Genomic DNA, 19,675 nt, shown 5'->3' on the forward strand with positions numbered 1-19,675 from the left:
CGCTATTCCCTGTCCTCTTCTCCGGATGTCCACCATTCATGACCCTCCCTCCTCTTCGTCATCTGTATCCATATCCGTTCCGCCTCGTACCTCTCCATCCGATTCCTTCGCAAGCTCCGCCCCTTCAACATCCGCCTCCGCACTCGCTTCCGCGGCATCAAGTGCGCTGTGCTCTTCATTCGCCCGCAGTATCTCCCAGTCGAGTTGGCTCTGCTCGCAATCGTGTACACGCGCCTGGAGCGCGGTGTGAGAATTTCATATTCGACTTTTGACACAATTGCGACTGGAATCATCATGTGCAGAGTCCACGTTCTCAAATGAGAAAAATGTGACTTGCTCCACCATTCAATCCGCCAGCGCGCATCAACGCGAGACAAACACCTTCCCTCAACGCCCATGTTTACGTGTGTGTCGCTACACCATGCGCGTACAACGAACGCACGCGGTCAGTTTCTCCCCGCTCAGCTGGTACCGATTGCTAGATCTTGAGCACGTGAACCAGCTTCCAAGAACGTTTGTTCGCATGAGCCCATGGTAGACTCTTTTTGCGATGTAGATGAAACATAGCAGCCAAGTAAGCACGGGGATACAAGCCTGACTTAGCAGTGCTTTTTTTTTTTGGCAATGTACAATCACGTCAAGATGAACATAGCAAATCGACTTATATGATTCATTCTCCTCTTGCGTCACATCCCCCAGCTTTCCTAGCTCGGCGTACGCATCCTACTCCAAGACGCACATACTTTACTTGCTCTTCCCCGTCGGGATCTGGAACGCAACAACCGCCTCGCCATGCTTGAACGCCTTATCAATCCTGAAAAAGCCCTTGCGATCAAACTGCACAATATCATCGACCTTGAGCTCAGCCACATTCAAGTCCGCCACGGCCTTGGTGCGCGTCTCGGTCTGAGGGTTGAGGAAGTCCTCCAGCGTATCGTCAGCCTCGAGTTTGTCCTTGGTGATCAGGTAGTCGAAGTCGACGAGCTCGATCGGGATGAGGTTCTGGTCAGTGCTTAGCCATGTCACTTTCTTGCTGGTCTTCTTGACGTCGCCCTGGAGGTGGAGTTCGAGCTCGAGACCGGTGACTTTCTTCATGTTGAGCGGGTTCAGCGAGTGGGTGATCTTGCGCACGATGGCGTTGCCCCAGTTCATGAGGGTGATTTCCTCGTCCTGAGCGAAGGATTGGGCGTCGGCTTGCTCCAGGAGGACATTTGAGCTGAAGACGATCTTCTTGTTGCCGAGATCGTATTTGGCGTGTTTGGGCTTGTCTTCTGTGATGACGCCCTCGCGAGCACCGATGATGGTGACGGGCACCTTGGAGTCTTCGTCGATGGCCGTGTAGCGGGCTGCGGTGGGCTCGATGTGCTTCTTGTTGGTGGCCCAGAAAGCGAACCAGTCCTGGTTGACAATGTTCTTGGAAGGGCCCTGCTTTAGAATGAACTCGCGGAGTGCGGGAATGACGGCACCCCGGCGGCGTACACCACGAACAGTGGGCATGCGAGGGTCGTCCCAGCCCCAGACAATGCCGGCGTCGACGATCTTGGTGAGCTTGCGCTTGGACAGAACAGTCTTGACGAAGTTGAGGCGAGAGAAGCCCCAGTTGTGGACCTTTCGCAGCTTCAAGTTCTCGATGAACCACTGGTACTGTGCATCGCGGTCGTTGTACTCGGTCGTGCGCAGGGCGTGCGTCACACCCTCGAGCGCGTCTACGATGGGACAGCAAAAGTCGTAGGTGGGGTAGATCTTCCACGCATCTCCAGTGCGGTGATGTGCCTGGGGGTTGCAGCGGTAGATGACGGGGTCGCGCATGGCCTTGTTCGGGTTGTCGACTGACATCTTTGCACGAATGCACCACCTGACACCCTCCTCGTTGCCCTTCTTCATCTCCTCGAAACGGGCCAGGTTCTCCTCAACGGTGCAGTCACGGCGCGCACTCGCAATGCCCTCCATACGCTCCTCGCGCATCTTCATCTGCTCCGTGTCATCGGCGTATGCCAGACCATTCTTGATCATCTGCACACACTGCTCGTACAGCTGCTGGAACCAGTCGCTAGTGTAAGATACCGAATCCGGCTTGATGCCCAGCAGCGCGCAGTCCTCGACAATGGCGTCCTGGTACTCCTGCTTCTCCTTGGTGGGGTTGGTGTCGTCGAATCGCAGCAGCAGCTTGCCCTTGTACTTCTCGTGGGCGAAGTAGTCGTTCAACAGCGCAGCCTTTGCGTGGCCAATATGCAGGTAACCTCTGCTGCACATTAGCACCTGAATTACTACCAAATTAAAAAAGTAATCCCACTTACGAAGGCTCAGGCGGAAATCTCGTGCAAATCCCCGTCCCGTCCCCAACATCTTGCAGTCCAATATCGTAGTTCGCATCATCGTTTTTCTTCTTGTCCCCGGCCTTGCCAGCATCTCCCTCCTTCTTCCCTTGGTTCACAACCACAACGCTCTGCGGATACGCCTCTTCGATGTACCTGAACCACCTGCAAGCATTTTTGAGCAGATCTTGCTTCATGTACGCATGCGCTACGCGATTTCCCCTCAAAGTGCTCCAGACCTCCGTATCGGCGTCAGTCAGCGTGTATCCGACAATGTGCGTGCGGAGCGTCAGGTGCGCATCGAGTTCGAGGAGGGCAGGCTCGATGGCTTTGAGGTTGAGGGGTTGAAAGGCGGACGCGCGGGTGCGCCATTCGGCAATTTGGGCGTCCATGGCTGCGTGTAATTCCAGGACGGGTGATGGTGTGCAGTTGGGAGTGGGCGAAATATTTTGGTAGATGATGAGTGGTGGGGTGTGGGGTTTGGAGGGGTGCTTGGCAGGAACGACGGATAGGGCTGAGTCAACTACATACTTGAAGACGTTGTAGCAACAAGGCGGTAGAGATATCCCGGCTTCCTTTATCACTGTATACAGATCTTGACTTCCAGTAGTTAAGATTGCAGTTAGTCCAAAGTCGTGCACTTGCGTAATATGACGTCAGAAGTAGAAGCAATTCACAGGCATATTTCTCAAGAGTTCGAGTCACAATCTGAAAACGACACGCTCAAATTTTGCTATCAGGGCTACCCAATGCTTAAGTCGTAAAATCGTCCCATATCCTACAAACGCCGATGCAATGCAGTTACCCCTAGGCTCCAAAGATGCCAAATCCGCGCCAAAAGAACAGAGGAACATTACTCGTACATGCGACATCATGTCCGTATTAATTACGCGCACTCCCATTGCGCAAACACGCACCATCTTGCACTGCGATCTGCGAGCACCAGGCCTCGCCACGTGCCCTTTTCTCCGATCTTGATTACTGTCTCCCACGATGTACCGTCGGCCTCATTCGTGCTGGTCATGTGCTCGTTCTTCCTCGTCAATCGAATAATCTTGCCAGAAGGTGTTTGAACAGCTAGCTTTGCAGGCTTCATGCTGTTGCTGCCTGAAGATCCAGAAGAGGCCTGGGAAGGGTTTGTGTAGTTTGAGCCGCTCGCCGAAATGCTCATCATACTCATGGCTGAGGTCGGGCGTATAAACGGATTAGGAGACGCGCGGCCGTGAATAGCGGGGCTTGGTTCGGGAGACTTGTTGAGAGATGAAGGATGTTGGCGAATGCAGAAGACAAAGGTGTTGTTGAGAGCAATGTTGGCGCATTGAGGTTGAGCCACATAGAGATCGTGCCTTTGAGCGTGTGGAGTGGGGTGCAGTGTCAGGAACGAGTAAGGAGGATTGTTGCCAGAATGTGTCATAGGAAGACCAACGGCCAGGTTGTGAGGATTCATCTTGTTCGAGTGCTGCAATAGTCAGTTATTGTGATGGACAGAAAAAGGAATAAACTCACCATTAGACCCTTCGGTCCAGCATATATTTTCAACACACCCTGACCTTCATCACCCGGGAGAAGTGCCTTTATAGTGTAACGCTTCTGGCCGTTAAACCATTCAACCTGCGCAAGGGCGGGCTTCTTAACAAAATCTCCACTTTCGAAAAAGTCTCCGTCCATGTCTTGCGAGAAGGCTCGTGCTTCGACTTCAGCGACACACTCCACGTCTTCTGGAACGTCTATGTAGACATGAGCCATCTCGAGATTGTCAAGACACAGTAGACTGGTATCAAAGTCTACCATGTGTAAGCTATGTTTGAAGTAGGTCGGAGTTGCGCATGGAAGAGCCATGAGGACCTCGTGCGGCTGTGGTGGGCAGATATGCTGCTGCTCTGGAAGCAACGGCACGTGGGAGTAGCACATTTCCATCGGACGAGCGAGAAAATACCACGTTTCGGCCACGTTCGAGCCGGCACTGGAGTAGAGAGCGCGCTTGGGGTTGGTCGGCCCAGCAAGTGAGCAGTCCATCATGCGCCACTCGCCTTCAACAATGACTGCGTTCCAGAAGTGGTTCGGTCGAGCAACACTTTCCAGATCTAGAGGCTCTCCGGGTGTCTTCAGATACCCACGAATGACCTCGGCATGGAGTCCAACAGATGCGCACATCTCGGCAACGACCATGGCGATTTCTTGCGAGCAGCCACGTTTGCTTTGCAGCACATGCCGGGTGTCCATCTCGCCTTCAAAGTCCTCTTCCCATGACAAACGCTCGCTGACCCAGGTGAAGATTGCACGTAGACGCTGAATGTCGCTTCGGTATGGCCGGCATACGTAGCCTTGTGCCAGAGCCGCAGGTGCAGTGCCCAATGGGATGCTGTTGATGAAGCGAGCGCTCTTGTCGACATGCGCGAGGCTGGTTGCTTGAAAGTCGGTAGGTTCTTCGATTGGTAGTCCGTCAAGGCCCTCGTCACCTTCGGCGGATTCGTACAAGATGTCGATTGGGTTGAGGACTGGGAAGTCCATCATCTGGCATCGGTCTGCACGTTCCGTCCGCTCGTTCTTGCTAAGAGAATTAGACCGGTTCACGTCGCGACGGACTTGCACCCAATCGATTGATCCTAGTCCCATGTCTTTTGATACAGTTGCAGAGTGAGCTGATGGACCGCCTTCGATAGCTGTCGGTGCATTGCCGTCCATTCGACTTGCGGCACGGCTTGCGGCACGGCTTTGCGCGCGACTGGCAGCTCGAGAACCAGGCCTACTGATCGTCCCTGCAGCTATGGTACTGCGAGCGTTGGCTGCTTGCGTTTTGGCTGTGTCAATCATCTTTCGGAAGAAGCCGCTGCGTTTATGCTTTGGTTGCACCAGGCCTCCTAGCGGATCCGCGCCTTCGTTGGCAGGTGTGCTGACTTCCTCTCGACCATGACTAGTTCCGGGTCTTGATTGAGACGCATGGCTCGAATGGTAAGTAATGCCAGTAAAGGGCGTTTCCGGCCTACCGTCATCGAATCCGAAGCCTTTGCCTACTTGTTCCCGGGGCTCCATCATACTTTTCGGTCTAGGATCCTTCGTAAACTTCTTACGATAGTAGCTCCCTGCGCTCGTGGCACTCATGTTCGTAGCAGAATGTCCAGACATAAGGCTGCGGTTTGTGCTCGCGCTCGTATGTGTCGTTGTAGTTGAGTTGGTCTTGCTGGTGAAAGTGCGACCTAGAACATTGCGTCCAACGTCGTAAGCAGACTTGCGATGACGGAGCATCTTCGAGCCCTTTCTTTCTACATCAGGTTCTGCCTCGCCCATGGACGATCCTGCCCTCGGATAAGCTGAGCCCTTCAGAGGCACTGTAGGTGGTGGTCCGTTGATAACCTCTTCGGCATTCGCTGCTTCTTGCTGCTTCATACGCCGCAAGCGGCTCTCCATGCGCTTAACATAGTTGTTGACATTCGGAATGCCCTCCTCATCGAGATCCTCCTCGTCTGGTCCTTGGCTTCCGACCTCCACTGCAGAGTTCGCTCGAGCTTTCTTCGCTGACGCCTGGTAGACTTGATCGAAGGCGTCCGGTGACCATGGTGCTGAGGGTGTGGCTGGCTGTTCGGGCGAGTTGGCACTCCGCGACATTGTCATGTCCTGAAGCGAGGACATCACATCGTTCATGGCGGTTGTAAGTGGCGAGGGTGTAAAGCTGCCCTTGTTATGCGTTCTGGGGTCAGGCGACGGTGGTTCTGGTGTATGGTACCCATTGTTTTGTGGAGGTGCCGGCGAAGGTGCTCTGCTTGGATTGTATGCGACACGATGCGGAGGCGGTGGTGGGGGAGGAGGTGAATCGATCGCTTCTTCGGGTTCGTACTCGTATGGTGCGGGTGAAGGGCTTCGGCTATGGTTGTTTAGTTGCATTTGGTAAGGTGATGGCGAAGGGCCGCGGTCATATGCGCGATACTGGAACGAAGGAGCTGGCGAGACTGCTCGAGAGTGTTGTTGAAATGACGGTGCAGGTGAAGCAGCCCGCTGATAGTTCTGCGGCTGCTGGAACGATGGTGCAGGAGAGGGTCCTCGCGAGTACGCTTGATAGTTTGTGGCTGGTGCAGGTGAGGCTGCTCGGGCGTACTGCTGGTAGTTGTTTGGCGGCGCAGGCGATGCTGCTCGAGAGTAACGCTCGTAGTTTGTAGGAGGTGCCGGCGAGACGGCGCGGTATGGATCATGGTACTGCTGGGGTGGTGGTGCCGGTGAGGGGGCCCTGTATGGATCATAATGCTGTTGTGGAGGTGCCGGTGACACTGCTCGATGGTGGTTGTAGTGCTGCACTGGCGGTGCCGGCGAGACAGCCCGAGAATGCTGTTGGTACTGCCTGGGCGGTTGTGGTGAGTGGGCACGTATGCGGGAGCCATGGCGTGAAGGCGCAGGCGACACCGCTCGAGAGACTACAGATGGTCGCTTTGAAGGCGGTCGAGGTGACACTGCGCGCAGATTCGATGGCGCTCTTGATGCTGGTGCAGGCGACGGGGACTCGCGGCTCTCCGTAGACGACCTCTTCATCGACGAGTAGGGTGTCTTCGTCTTCAGACTGCCATTAGGCGAGGCCACTCCTCCAGATGCCTTTAATCGTTCTCGCGCGGCCGCAGCTGGGTTCGGAGCAGATGCAGCCGCATAAGCTGTGAAGGGCTTCCGGAACATGCTCTTCGACTTCTGTGGTGGTGGTTTCGCCGGCTCCACTGCGCTGTTCTGTCGCGACACGATGCTTCCTGCACCGCTCATCGGGCTGGCGTTGCGATTCCATGGCTGATAGTCCTCGCTGAGCAGTTCGACAAAGTTGGATGGGAACAGTCCGACCATGCGCCTGTCGCGCTTCAATCTTCCCATCCACCATGATCCATCGCCGGCATTGAGGACCTCGATTAGGTCGCCTTCTATAAATCCGAGGTCGCGTTTTGTCTGCAAACAGCGGTCAGACTACGTGCAGCTGCAAGCATAGTTTTCGTCCAAACTCACCTCACCACCCCAGGAATAAACCGCCTTACACCAGCACGGAAAGCGCGTTGGGAGCGCCTGCCCGACTGCCATGTCCCCCAAAGCCAGTGATTATTGCGTCTATGTTGGCGTGCACCTCATGAAGTTGAAGTCCCGTAGCAGGCGGTGTGCGTTGTCGATGGAGTGATAGACGGCGCTAAGTTAACGATGCAACAACAATCACGCTCCAGCGAAGGACTCGGACAATGGAACAATGGCGGAGGAATGTGATGGTCAAGTCGCACCCAGAGTATAGCGGGGAGCGTTATGGGTTGGTGCCAGGACTAAGCAGGCCTTCTCCGGGTGACGTCTCAAACCGGTGCTATGTTTACCAAGTCGGTCGTGGTTGCCGCAGCAGCGCGCACGCACCAACGCCTTCCTCGATCGGTCTTGACAACTCCATCACCACGTCACACACGCTGTCCAAATCCGATCCAGAAGACTGCACTGCAGAAATGAACGGCATCCGAAACCCATGGCTCCTTGCATAAGGTTTCTCCTTGATCGGGTCGCTATACCAACGTCTGCATCATGGCCACACCGTCCTAGTACAACGCAGGAACAGCTTCTCTTATTGTTGCGTTCCGTAGCCGTCTCAGTGTCGCAGCATTCTGATCATGCAAAGAAATGTTCGTGTCTCTTGGCGGTCAACATCCACGCGCAGGGAGTCGTGGGATTCGGTGTCACATGATCTGAGCGACCTCGTCGTACCTACCTACTCACTACCAGGCATCCAAGACCGCCAACAATGCGATGTGCCCTTGCACGCCTCTTCAAATAGCTTTTGGTGAATGTCAAACCATCACCACAAGCTAAGTAGATCACAAAAACAAGTCCAAAGTCATCCACGAGTCATCATCATCATCATCATCATCATCATCATCGGAAAGCTTTTTTTTGTGGCCAGGCCAAAACAGATTTAATTCGAAAATAGATACCAGAAGAGAAATAGGGTGGCAAGCCTACCAAAAGCGGCGTTACCGATGTGTTCAAAAATGTCCAAAAAGCTTCGTCCTCTCTCCGTCTCCCCAGCTCTCCTCGCCCCCCATCATTCATCCCGCCAATCGATCGTCGCAAAGAGTCTAGTTGCCGCTGTACTTGGCGGGGCCAGGCATGGTGTAAGACTTGGGGTTGGTCCTATGAAGATGTTAGAGAGTGATACTCGAAGTCAAGAAGTCTTAAAACTTACCACTTGTCGAAGGCAATACCGGGGTCAGTAGCCTTGTAGATGCCAGGAATCTTAGCGGTGGGGCCGAGCTTGCCAGTTCCGCTGGACTCGATCTTAAGCTGGAAGCACTCCATGTAGAACTGCGCCTTGCCGACGTGACCCTCGTGGATCGCAATGTGCTCCACGCGGACGAGGTACTCGCCAGCGGGGATGCTGTTCTGGATCTTCCACTCAAGGCGGTCCTTCTGCCAGCTGTCCCAGGCTGTGTCGACGCCAGGGGTGCTGGGGTTCTTCAGGCCGGATTCCATGACCTTGACCCAGTCGCCGGAGCCGTCGTAGCTCTTGACGGCACCGGGGGCCTTGGCGATGTAGACAAATCCGGGGCCCGGATGCTCGATCTTCTCGCCGAACGCGAGCTTGAAGCCGATAGTCTGGCCAGCCTTGACGGTGTAGGTGGCAGTGTTACCAGCGACGGCTCCCTTGTTGCAGCGGAGGTCGGGGCTGTTGACGATCTCCGAAGTGAACGAGGGCATGTAAGTGTTGGTGTTCTTACGGGTGTAGGCGTAGTCGCCGCCGATGGCCTTGTTGTCGACCAACAACTGGTTGAAGATGTAATGCGCCTGGGTGAGGGGCGCAAGAAGCGCGAGGACAGCAGTTGCCTTGACCATTTTGAAGAGATGGAAGAAAGGATTGAAGCGAATGTAAGTGGAATGCAAAAGCGAAGGAATGGAATCGAAGTGTCTGGCACTGGATGGTTTTTGGAAGATGCGGTTGCAACGATACTTATACAAACCTCATGCTTGTGCCAACACTCTTCTCATTGGAGGCTTTTCCCCTTCATTTCGTCAATCTCTACCATTCTCAGTGCATGCTTCATTTGCATGGGGACAACCCCTCCCGCGCCTATGCTGTCATCCTTCCCAGCCGCGCTGTTAGCTGCCGCTTGGTATTTTTTCGGTATATTCGAGGGGCTCAGCTGTGGGCCGCCCAACCAAACAGGAAACATGGTCAAGCAACAGCCAAGCCCCCAGGCTTATGGGAGCCTCATAAATTCCGCTGCGCGCCAAGATCCGGGGCGCGTCGGCCTAGCTGCTTAAGCCGTCACCTGTTTCACATTGGGACTCTCGACTTAATCTATCAAGAACACCTATCCACGCAAGCAGGCCCACGCCATTCGCCCCCTACGATAAGCGACGAAAAAGCCATGCCCTTCCGTAGACATCCATGGCCATCGCAAACGAAAAGCGTAGGAGCCCTGGCCATGTTGCAATGTGTAGATTGACGCCAAGGACTGAATTTGGTTTGTTGGAAGAAGCACATCTCTTTCCGCAGAGTGGCATGGACCTCACTTTCCGATGTCTAGACTCCCAATATGCACCTCGGAGCTTGCGCCGCTACCACCGTCCCCACATCGGAGCGTAACGCTCAACAATCCTTCAGGATGTGCTTGTCTGTGTCGAAACACCGCCATGATTCGGAGCTTTAATCCCGCCTTCCGGGCGGCGGTAACGTTATGGTAAGCTGCCGTCGCCCATCCCCAAGACCTCACCATCGAAATGTACCAGCATCGCTGCCCCAGAAACAATCTAAATCCCAGAACCAACCGTCGTGCCACGCCACGATGCCTCACCCGATGCAGCCTTGGCCATCCCCGCTTGTCGCACTTGTCCATGTTTCGTCACGAGTCGCTCCGCGCACCACTTTCTAGAACAACCCGCTTTCGAATCAACGATCCACTTTGTGCAAACTGCAGGAATAAACATGTCCAATGCTTCGCTTCTACCCGACTGGTGGAAGTGTCGAGCGGCTATGCACGTACACTATACGCACAACTACCAAGCGATGGGGCTCGCACTGCCTGTTTCACCGCTGTTCATTTGTGCGGCTTGGCGCGTTGATGCGTGGTGGGTTGGCGTGGTTGTGGCAAGATGATTGACGGTAGATGGAGCGATGCGGTGGAATGGTCGGTGAGGCTGGTTGTGTTGGACTGTTGGACTGTGGGAACCGTGGATTCCTTTTTCTGAGTGAAGCAGACAGTAGGCGGACGACGTAGCGGACAAAGGAGGAGAGACTACGGCATGTTTCAGTCATGCGAACTAGTTGTTGGGGTTCTTGGGCACGATTCACTGACGAGGAACGCTACGAATGTACAACGGCAGCTGCATAACGCGTAGCTTGCAGGTATGTTCAGTACGTCTGGGATGATCCATCGATTCCGGATACACCCCTCGATCATTGGGAACAACAATACCAAATCCACTGTGGACATTCCTGCATCCTGCTTCAACATTTTCCCCTATTCTACGACCTCGCACGAACGCAGCACAACAGATGTATTTCAAGACCAATCCAGGCAGTAGAGGTATGCGCTGCGGGTTCATCAAGATGATGCCGGAGCAACACGGCGGATAAGTCCTCACATCCGCAGTTCTGAAACAGCTGGCTTCAGCCAGTCCACAGCGCTGTCTGACCTAAACACCACACCCGAACTTCTCACTGCCGACACGACGGTCAGCTCATCTCCACGAACCGTGTGCCTAGAACCCGGCCAGGCTATCGTCCCTCTGATCTGCCGATACTCACAGCAATATCCATTCGCACCGTACACTACTCCGAGCGAGACGTTTTACGACGTCTGAGTATCGCTGCACACCGAATCGCTATCAGTAAATCTCAGGGAACTTGTAGGCGTGACTGGTCGATAGCTCCGGGTAAGGAACGTCTCTATGATCGTGAAATTGGCGGATTCCGCCACTGGGTTTCGGATAGTTGAATCAGGTATGGCGTCTGACGTCAGACGTAATTGGATTTTGGTGCGTCCGATGTTTGTGTGGCGGTTCAAAAATCTTTCTATTCCAGGTAGGGAGAAGGTTCACAGCATGCAAGACTTTAGGCTGGGTCGAACAAGTCCGAACTGCATTTGCTCGAGTTGCTGATCGTACTGATTCGCCTATGCCTTGTAGTCGGGGCTCAGTGATAAGCACTCATACACCATAGCTGATACCCATTGAATTTAATCTCTAATTATTGATAATCACAGCTCGTCATCATGCTAGAACAATCGTTTCAAACACGGGTGAAGCCTCTGCCCATCTCTTCAGAGCTATCTGCCCAACGCCCAGTCTCTCGTATATCGTACTTTTCCCACCAACATGCGCGCTTGGTGCGATCAGCATTACATTGATCGAAGGTGGGCCCTCAAGCGGGTATGCCAAAGACCCATCAATCTCATGATAGTTAAGGTGCTGCATGTGTTTCATAACAGCTTGCCTTGAGTCGTGATCAGGCAGGGTTTCCGCCCAGTCGAAAAGAGCATCAAGATACAGGAACTCAGTGGGCGACGAAAAGTCTGCATGGCTGGGACATTCTTCGTTGTGGACGATCGGTGTGTTGGCGCGGTCTGAGTTGAGACAAGGACAGCCGAAGATTTCGGGCGAGGTCGAATAGATGAGATATTCCAACAATGTCCTAAAGTATAGAGAACGGTGTTCATCGTTTAAAGAGACTGTCGAGAGCGCAATGAAATACACTCCAGTTGCTGGAACGTCTCCCAGTCTCTTCGTAGCATATGCGTCCAGTCTGATGAACCCAGCGAGTCTGTTGTTGTCGCCTCTTATGACGCACGTCCCGTGATCTGTCAGATCTAAAGAAACTTTTAGAGACCATTCCTTCACCATGTCGAGGCTGAATGCTGCTTTTTGAGTATGGACTGCAAGGCATCTCATGACGTCGAAAGATCCGGTCTCGATACGCTCAAACAATCCCATGTCTTCATAGCCACGAAAGACGTCCGCCCAGCGATGCGAGCTCAAGTCGCTCCAGTTGCGCTCTATCTGGCGGTCACCCCCTGGTGGTTTGATTCGAATGCAGCCTTCCAACAACGCAATGACGACAGTAATGTACTTTGCTGAGTGTGCATTTTCCGACCCGGGCCACGCTGTATTTTCGCTGATGTGTCTCCATGCTATGATTTCATTTCCGTCCTCGAAATCCTTCGTGGGTCTACACCAATATGCCAGAGTGTGAACCTCCGGATCGTGAGGCCACCAGGTAGAGCGATACTCGATGGCCGAATTTGCAGATATCCAGGACCATGTCGGGAAGACTTCGGTCTCTCTAGCGCCGAGAGGTTCACGATTAAACTTGGTTGTCCATAGAAGTAGTCTGCTGAATGCGCTCCAGGGCATACCGAAGGACGTCTCTTTCCCATAGAACGCATTAAGCATGCCGCTTAGAGCCCGTAGAATGTCGTGCGGATACGTCAGGGTCCTTTCTGAATATACAGAAACCATCTTATCAAAGTCCGTCTTGGAGCCCAGACCACTTTGAGCTCCAGGTACAGGTTCCCCACCGACAGCCCGTATAATGTCCCCTGGGTTCTTCTGAGCTCTTGTCAAGTACAACGAGACCAACTTAGGAAAGTCCGGTCTTCGTTCAAAGCTATCACGTTTAGTAGATACAGGACCTTCGGCGAACTGCACTTTGGTTCCAATTGTCCCGACCTCGAAATATAGTCCACATTCAGTGAAGTATAAAAGAGCTGTGGAAGCAATACGCTCTTGATACGTCCAACCCCGTGTTTGCCATGTGCTGTCTTCCAGACAGGTCTCCAGGTCTGGTAGTTCCCGGCACAGCTCAACGGATTGGCCTACTTGGCAGAGATCTATATCGAATTGTCTCGGACGAGTTACGCCAGGCAGACCGTGTGTCGTATCTCCGCCTGATGCTGCGACAATAGTCAAAGTTGCGTGACTGTATATGCTAGCCATTTGATCTAGCTGTATTGATTTCTGCTCCATTTCTTCGTCCTGAATAATACATAGCCGATCGATCCAAATGTACTGGTAGTTTAGCTGTCTGCAGACCTCGTAGGCATCTGAGATTGTCAGGGGAAGCTTTTTGTGCTTCAGACTTCCGGGGCTCTCCAGACTTTTGACGTTACGATGCAGCAATTGGAAGTCGTCTTTACAGTCATCGGCATCTCCCCAAGCGTAAGAAAGGGCCAGGTATTCGGCACCCCTCGGAAGGCAGACAATGCAATCTTGGACAACATCAACAACGCGTACGTCCTGTGGATCATTTCGCGGCGAGTCCTCGATATCTCCCGAATTTGCCTTAGCCAGACAGACTTTGAGCCAGGGTTGTAGCCAATACCAATCTAAGTGTGGCTGAATACGTAGTCGAATTTGGCCAGCCTCCTCAGCCAGACTGCTTTGCTCAAGGAGACCAGCATGAATTGTCGTCCATGGCATGTGATGGGCATGGTCGATGATTTTGAACGTGTAAGGGCTCGAATGCTCACCAACACCACCGAATTTTAAGACGCCCTGCAGAAATCGACCAGATTTTCCTTCGAACCATTGGAGCGGTTCCGGGACACAAGAAACGAAGAATCCGCAGAAGTCGCAAGCCTTTGAACTCTCTTCACTAATTTTGATACATATTATTAGAGAAGACTTATCCCTGATTCTCCCAAAATCGCAGAAAATGAAGTGTTTGAGGCAGAGGTGTCGACACTGCTCACACAGCCTGGCCTGGTCTTGAGTCTTGTCATCCTGACATTGACAGCATGACCCGTGGAATAATGCAAGTTTGTCAGGAAGGTCCATGATCACATTTTGTAGATCAGCTTCAGTTCGCATGTTGTGAAGGTTGATATCGGTGACTTCCACTTCGTCGCACGGCTTGCAAAGAGAGGCGTTGTTTCCCATGGTGATGGAGTGAGTGTGTGATCGCAAGCAATGCTGAAGTGGGAGAACGTGAGGAGAAAGCGCATGAGATGGCGGCAAGTCTTACCTAGACCTTTAGTTGCCAAGATGCGCGAATAATCAGGTCATATAAACCTTCAACAAGCAAAAGCTGCGCTGGCACGAAATGATAAGCCCTTCACGACCGTTCAGCAGGCTGAACCACTTAATGGAGGTGGGCGGGTCTCACCTTCCCCTTCAGCCCCCACCAGCCCCCTTATCCGCCACAAGGATCGTCCTGTATAGACCCGCCAGCGCCAAAGTACCATAGTGCTGCAGCATTGTTTCCAGGCAGCAGCATTGACGACTTGATAACCATCCGAATCCTCAAGGACCGCCCTGCGCCTGATTTTGCTCACCGTCATCACTATCATCTGACACGAAAGCACTCGCAGGTTGGAAGGGGGGCATGTGGATGTGGAGAGATGATTGAGAGACGTGGGTAGCCGAGGCCTAGAGAGGAAAGGCGTGTAGATGCCGTAAGATCTCGATTTGGCATTGCGACGTTGAGCGCTAATGTGAAGGTTTATGCGCTGTCCGAGCCACCGTATGGCATGTTGTGGGGAAGAGACGTGGTCGTGAGAACGAGAGGACGACGCTAGAGAGGGCTATGGAGCAGGAGGAAAGAGCGAGAAACGCGACAAAATCAGCAACGACGCAATAGCGCCTTCCACAAGCAGAAAACACCTTTGTACACATAATCTTAAGTCCCACTCCCACTCTACACAGCCCAAGTCTACGCACCCAGAAACTCCCACAACCCATCGCCCTGCACGAAATCCCCCCAAATGACATTAACCAGCCAGACATCCTCCCTCGTCTGCCCTAACAACTTGCCGCTCGCGCTCTTCGTGGGATAGATGCGCTGCCACTCACGCCAAATACTAAACGCCTCTTCCAACCAACTCCTAAAGCTTACCGCCTCGATGATAGTCGGCGTGACAATCTCCTTGCCCGCAAAGGTGCCCCACGTAACCGGGTTGACGCTCTCTTCACTGCTAGCTTCAAAGTCGCCGTTGGCATTGCCGGCGAAGTATGTGACTTGATCGTGCGCGTCGAGGCGGGTTCTCAGGGCATGGAATTCAGCGGCGGGCAGGAAAAATTCGACAAAGGGCTTCTGGAAGACGTAGCCGTTCTTAGGGCCCCAGCCAAAGACGGGGTCGGTGGAGCGGACGCCGTTGACGGCGGGTTGCGACGCTACTGTCCACCAGCCCTTTGCGTTGAGGGCAAGAAGTTGCTTGGCGATTGTACTTGTTTCGGGGGAGAGGCCTTGTTCGGACCACGGTAATGCTTCCAATTCTCCTTCAAGATGTTTTCTGAACAGCGCAGAAATGTCCTGCTTGTCAACCGGATGGCCCCAGAGTTTGAGTGCTTGAGTTGTCGAGACGTGAAGGGTCGGACCGTATCCATCGATTTCACCGAACGCGGGTGATCGTGCATCTCCCCAGCGGCCGTTCGGGAAGTCATCCCATGTCGCTTCTCTGCCCAATGAGCCTTCGCCTTCGGAGATGGCCAGCGTACTCGCGCGCGTATTTATAGGACCCCGGAGAATACCAGCCTCCTCTTCTGTTGCTTCGTACGAATGGTTCGATTTCGTGGCGGACGGATGTGATATTATCACTCTGTTGCGGGTCCCAGATGTGACGGATGAGCGACGACGGCGCTCGCGAGCAAGCAGCATGTTCTGCGGAGGTTCGAGGTTGATCGCGGGCGTGGTCTCGACAATGACGCCGTCCTCATCCCCCATATTTTCCTGGGGTATGAGATCACAGTCTTCTACAATGTTGCGATACCGCCTTCTCGAGGTTCAATGTGTAGAAATGGAACCCTCTCTTGGCCGACATCCGGCCTGGACTTGATGTGCTCTACCATCTCATCTAGAATCTGGACACCCACTTGCTTGACAAGCTCGTCGTCACTCTTGACCGCATCTAGCCGCGCCAGTATATCCGATGGAAGTCTCGCGTGCGAGAGCTTCGTTGTTCGCAGCAGGATCTTATACGATTGAATCGGCATCAATCCTGGAATGATCGGTATCGTCTTGAAAGCGCCACTTTCATGGTTCCGCAGCATCGTCTCGAACTTGTCGTATGCCTCCACATCGAAGAAAAGTTGGGTCATGAGGAAGTCTGCCCCAGCCTTTGTCTTCTCAACCAGGGACGGCAGATCGCGCGCCGGGTCCTGGTGTTCTGGATGACTCTCATCGGAATGGCCCTCCGGGTACGCCGCAACACCAATGCAGAAGTAGTCGCCATACTGCTTCCGGATATATCGGACCAGATCAACAGCCCACGTAAAGTCGCGATTCGAGTCTTGCTCTGGCGTTTGCCCCTCATCTCTGTACTCCTCACTGCGTGGCGCATCGCCCCGCAGCGCCAGAATATTTCTTATGCCCAGAACTTTCGCCTGCTCCAGCGCCTCGTCGATAAGCGCACGGTTCATGTTTGTACACGTGAGGTGCAGACATGTCGTTAGACCCAGCTGCCGCTGACATATTTCAGCCAGTTCGAGAGACTTTGTCGCCGTCGAGCCACCTGCACCCCACGTGACTGTGACAAACAGCGGCCTGAGAGCCTGCGACATGCGCTCTAGCCGTGTCGTCAGGTTTGCGAAGCCCTATGCCATCATCGTCAGCGAAAAGCAGTCGCGTGCGAACACGGCGGGGCAACACCAACCATGGCCGTTTTCGGCGGAAAGAACTCGAGCGAGAAGTAATTGGCGCCATCAGGCAGGGCGTTGATCTTATCCGTAATCCGCTCCATTGTGGAAATTTGGTAGAGAGAGTGTAGAGGGTGGCGGTGGCATGGCGCAGAGTGATGGAAAAAGATTGGGATGGTTCAACGGGCAGTGGAGGGAAAGTACAAGTGGGGCTAGTTTCGATCGCGCCCGGGATCTGTCGTCTCGATCGAGCTACCCGCTCCCATGTTCTCGGGAGTTGCATCGACTTGGACCAAGCACGAGCAGGTGATTACAAGGCTGAATCATGGGTCGAATCCTGGCTTTTCTTTCAAGACTCGTTTTTACGCAATCGTTGGTTGTCTTTATCTATACCAAATTTCATGTCCGACTGCATTCCGAACCCGGAGGGCTTCATGAATGTGACACTGGAAGAACGAGAAAGCATAGAAGCCAGACAGACATATTTGAAGATACGGAAAATGATGACAAGACAATCACGTTAGCTCGACCACGTACGCATCACGCAGTATCCACCATAAACTCCTTGAACGAAATCCTCAGTCCCGTCTGATAAGCACTCTGAACATGCAACCCAATAACTGGCCCCGTAAAATCCTTGTCACTTAGCTCCCTCGCGTTCACCCACCCAAACCTCCTCTCCGTACCCCCATCCATCTCATAACTCGCCGTGTACTCCAATTCCGTATACGTCAGCACAAGTCGCAGCCTGGAGAACCTCCTTTCAAGTCTCGCCGTCGTCTCCGTATGCTCGATACCTTGCGCTCTATTCACAAGTTGCATATTGACGGTGTGGCTTTTGTAGTCGTAGAAGACGCGCAGGTAGCGGTGTTCGTCTTTGTATATGACTAGGCTGGCGACGTATGGGGATGCAAGGGTTTTCTGGCTAAAAGTGACGATCGTGGCGCTGCTTTTTCCGTTGATGCGGCGTTGCCGCTTGCCGATGAATGTGGGCGATGCTTCTGGTACGTCAATGTCGTGCGGAGTTGTAGTCAGCTCCATAATATCTTCGTAGAAGCGGTAGCGAGAGAGATCTGGGGTGTGGATGTACAGCCAGTCAGTACCCGGAGAAGCAGTTAGTCTCGCATCTTCTTGCACCTTTCTAAACCCAGCGAGATGCATTTTCGCACGCGAGAATTTGAGCCAGCCTTTTTTGTCCCATGTTCCTCGGGTGAGGAATGTTTCGCGGCCGAGACCCCAGAGGTCAGGAGCTGCTTGTCGGATTCCTAGACATACGGCCCACCATGTTCCGTGCTTGTCTTCGAAGGCCTCGCAGTGCCCGGTGGCTTGAACATATTCGTCCGTACCGGCTGCGCTCAGAATGGGGTTCAGGGGAGATGGTTCGTAGGGACCCCAGATGTTCTTACTCCGCGCCATGGTTACGCTATGGCCTTCGTGTGTACCGCCTTCGGCGATCATAAGGTAGTAGAATGTGTTGCGTCGGTATATGTGTGGACCCTCGGGGTATATGCCGCCTGTACCATGCCATAATTCCTTCTCATCTGTCAACTTCTTTCCAGTGGTTACGTCGATCTCGAAGAGCATGATCTTAGTTTCTGGGCCAGGTGATTTGGAGCCACAAAGATATGATTTGCCATCCGCGTCGAAGAAGAGGCTCGGATCGATGCCGTAGAAATCGAAGTACACTGGGTCACTCCAGTCGCTCGAATAGATGTCCGTGGTTGAGACGACGAAGTTTTGTAGCTCGTTGTTTGACCCATCAACGGATTGGTGTACCACGTTCGTGCAAACAACATAAAACGTGCCATCATGGTGTCGGATAGTGGGGGCGTAAAGACCACCAGTAGCGACGAGGTGGCTCTTTTCTTCCCTATGGATCAACGTAGAAGCCTTGGCAAGGCTGAGCTGTTCTGGTCTGTTGATAGCATTACCTAGGTATATCAGTCTCCGATGTCAAGAAGACGGGACTCTAGACCTCACCAATTTGCTTCCAGTGAATCAAATCCTGGGAAGTATAGATCGGTAGACCAGGGAACAGGTGAAATGTCGAGTTGACAAGGAAGTAAGTGCCATCGACCAGAACCAGTGAGGGATCTGGCGCAAATCCAGGTATGATCGGATTAATTGCAGCCATGTTTAATGTAGGAGTACCAGTACTATTCTCAGGGATGCGAGTCGCCCAAATATGCGGTGGTTGGGCTTCGAGACTGACTTAGTATCAAGATGGAAGGATGCAGTTCCAACAACCGGGTAAATTCACAGCCTCATTTGCGGGGACATTGCAGCTAGTAACAGGAGCCGCTTAGCTACCAAGCATTGAAGTGTTAGGCTAGGTTAGTGTGAGTATGGGAACAACGTAGAGAGTAGTCGCCTACGCTGTGCGAAAAAGCAGCGGAAAACTTGCCTAAGGCCTCCCGCGTCCACAGATGCAGCGAAGCGATGATCCAACGAACGAAATCTTTTGCTGTGAGTACGCACAATTTCCCGCGCGACTTAAAAGATCGAGGCTTGTGCGAAAGCCTGCACGAAGTTGTAGCAGCGGAAGCGGACATCACTTTGAATAGTCTGGACATGCTTAAAACTCCTCAGGGATGCGGCTCAGCTATCGAACTGGTTGAGCTCGATATCTATCTGACTGAATACGCCCTCGAGCGGTCCCAACGTCGCTCATTCCGAAAGTGTGACAGATAGATCTACTGAAGTAACTTTTCGTAGTCTTTTGATTCGATCTCACCCTGGAATGGCTGATGAGAATTTTCTTATTTGTCTTAGTCACGCATTAGGCGTGTATCGTC

The 19,675-nt window shown here is 53.2% G+C and overlaps 6 protein-coding genes across 6 annotated transcripts; 1 reads left to right on the forward strand and 5 right to left on the reverse strand.

Annotated features, from left to right (window-relative positions):
* Window positions 1–655: 655 nt before the first annotated feature.
* Window positions 656–7,270, reverse strand: SNOG_10980 (hypothetical protein; the record flags this gene model as incomplete). The annotated part of the gene is made up of 7 exons (XM_001801184.1): window positions 656–2,242; window positions 2,298–2,709; window positions 3,210–3,774; window positions 3,822–6,003; window positions 6,674–6,864; window positions 6,915–7,207; window positions 7,252–7,270. 7 exons carry the CDS (start codon window positions 7,268–7,270, stop codon window positions 745–747), a joined length of 5,160 nt encoding a protein of 1,719 aa, XP_001801236.1. The 3' UTR covers window positions 656–744.
* A 1,119-nt stretch (window positions 7,271–8,389) lies between these two features.
* Window positions 8,390–9,143, reverse strand: SNOG_10981 (hypothetical protein; the record flags this gene model as incomplete). Its single annotated transcript, XM_001801185.1, has 2 exons — window positions 8,390–8,444; window positions 8,497–9,143. 2 exons carry the CDS (start codon window positions 9,141–9,143, stop codon window positions 8,390–8,392), a joined length of 702 nt encoding a protein of 233 aa, XP_001801237.1.
* Window positions 9,144–10,806: 1,663 nt separating this feature from the next.
* SNOG_10982 (hypothetical protein) lies at window positions 10,807–11,114 on the forward strand (the record flags this gene model as incomplete). Its single annotated transcript, XM_001801186.1, has 2 exons — window positions 10,807–10,837; window positions 10,861–11,114. 2 exons carry the CDS (start codon window positions 10,807–10,809, stop codon window positions 11,112–11,114), a joined length of 285 nt encoding a protein of 94 aa, XP_001801238.1.
* A 408-nt stretch (window positions 11,115–11,522) lies between these two features.
* Window positions 11,523–14,186, reverse strand: SNOG_10983 (hypothetical protein; the record flags this gene model as incomplete). Its single annotated transcript, XM_001801187.1, has 2 exons — window positions 11,523–13,902; window positions 14,050–14,186. 2 exons carry the CDS (start codon window positions 14,184–14,186, stop codon window positions 11,523–11,525), a joined length of 2,517 nt encoding a protein of 838 aa, XP_001801239.1.
* Window positions 14,187–14,958: 772 nt separating this feature from the next.
* On the reverse strand, window positions 14,959–16,664 carry SNOG_10985 (hypothetical protein; the record flags this gene model as incomplete). The annotated part of the gene is made up of 2 exons (XM_001801188.1): window positions 14,959–15,975; window positions 16,050–16,664. 2 exons carry the CDS (start codon window positions 16,662–16,664, stop codon window positions 14,959–14,961), a joined length of 1,632 nt encoding a protein of 543 aa, XP_001801240.1.
* A 756-nt stretch (window positions 16,665–17,420) lies between these two features.
* SNOG_10986 (hypothetical protein) lies at window positions 17,421–19,014 on the reverse strand (the record flags this gene model as incomplete). Its single annotated transcript, XM_001801189.1, has 2 exons — window positions 17,421–18,750; window positions 18,917–19,014. 2 exons carry the CDS (start codon window positions 19,012–19,014, stop codon window positions 17,421–17,423), a joined length of 1,428 nt encoding a protein of 475 aa, XP_001801241.1.
* Between the last annotated feature and the right edge of the window lie 661 nt (window positions 19,015–19,675).

The sequence above is a fragment of the Parastagonospora nodorum genome (genome assembly GCF_000146915.1).
Source record: "Parastagonospora nodorum SN15 chromosome Unknown scaffold_18, whole genome shotgun sequence".
Classification (NCBI taxonomy): domain Eukaryota; kingdom Fungi; phylum Ascomycota; class Dothideomycetes; order Pleosporales; family Phaeosphaeriaceae; genus Parastagonospora; species Parastagonospora nodorum.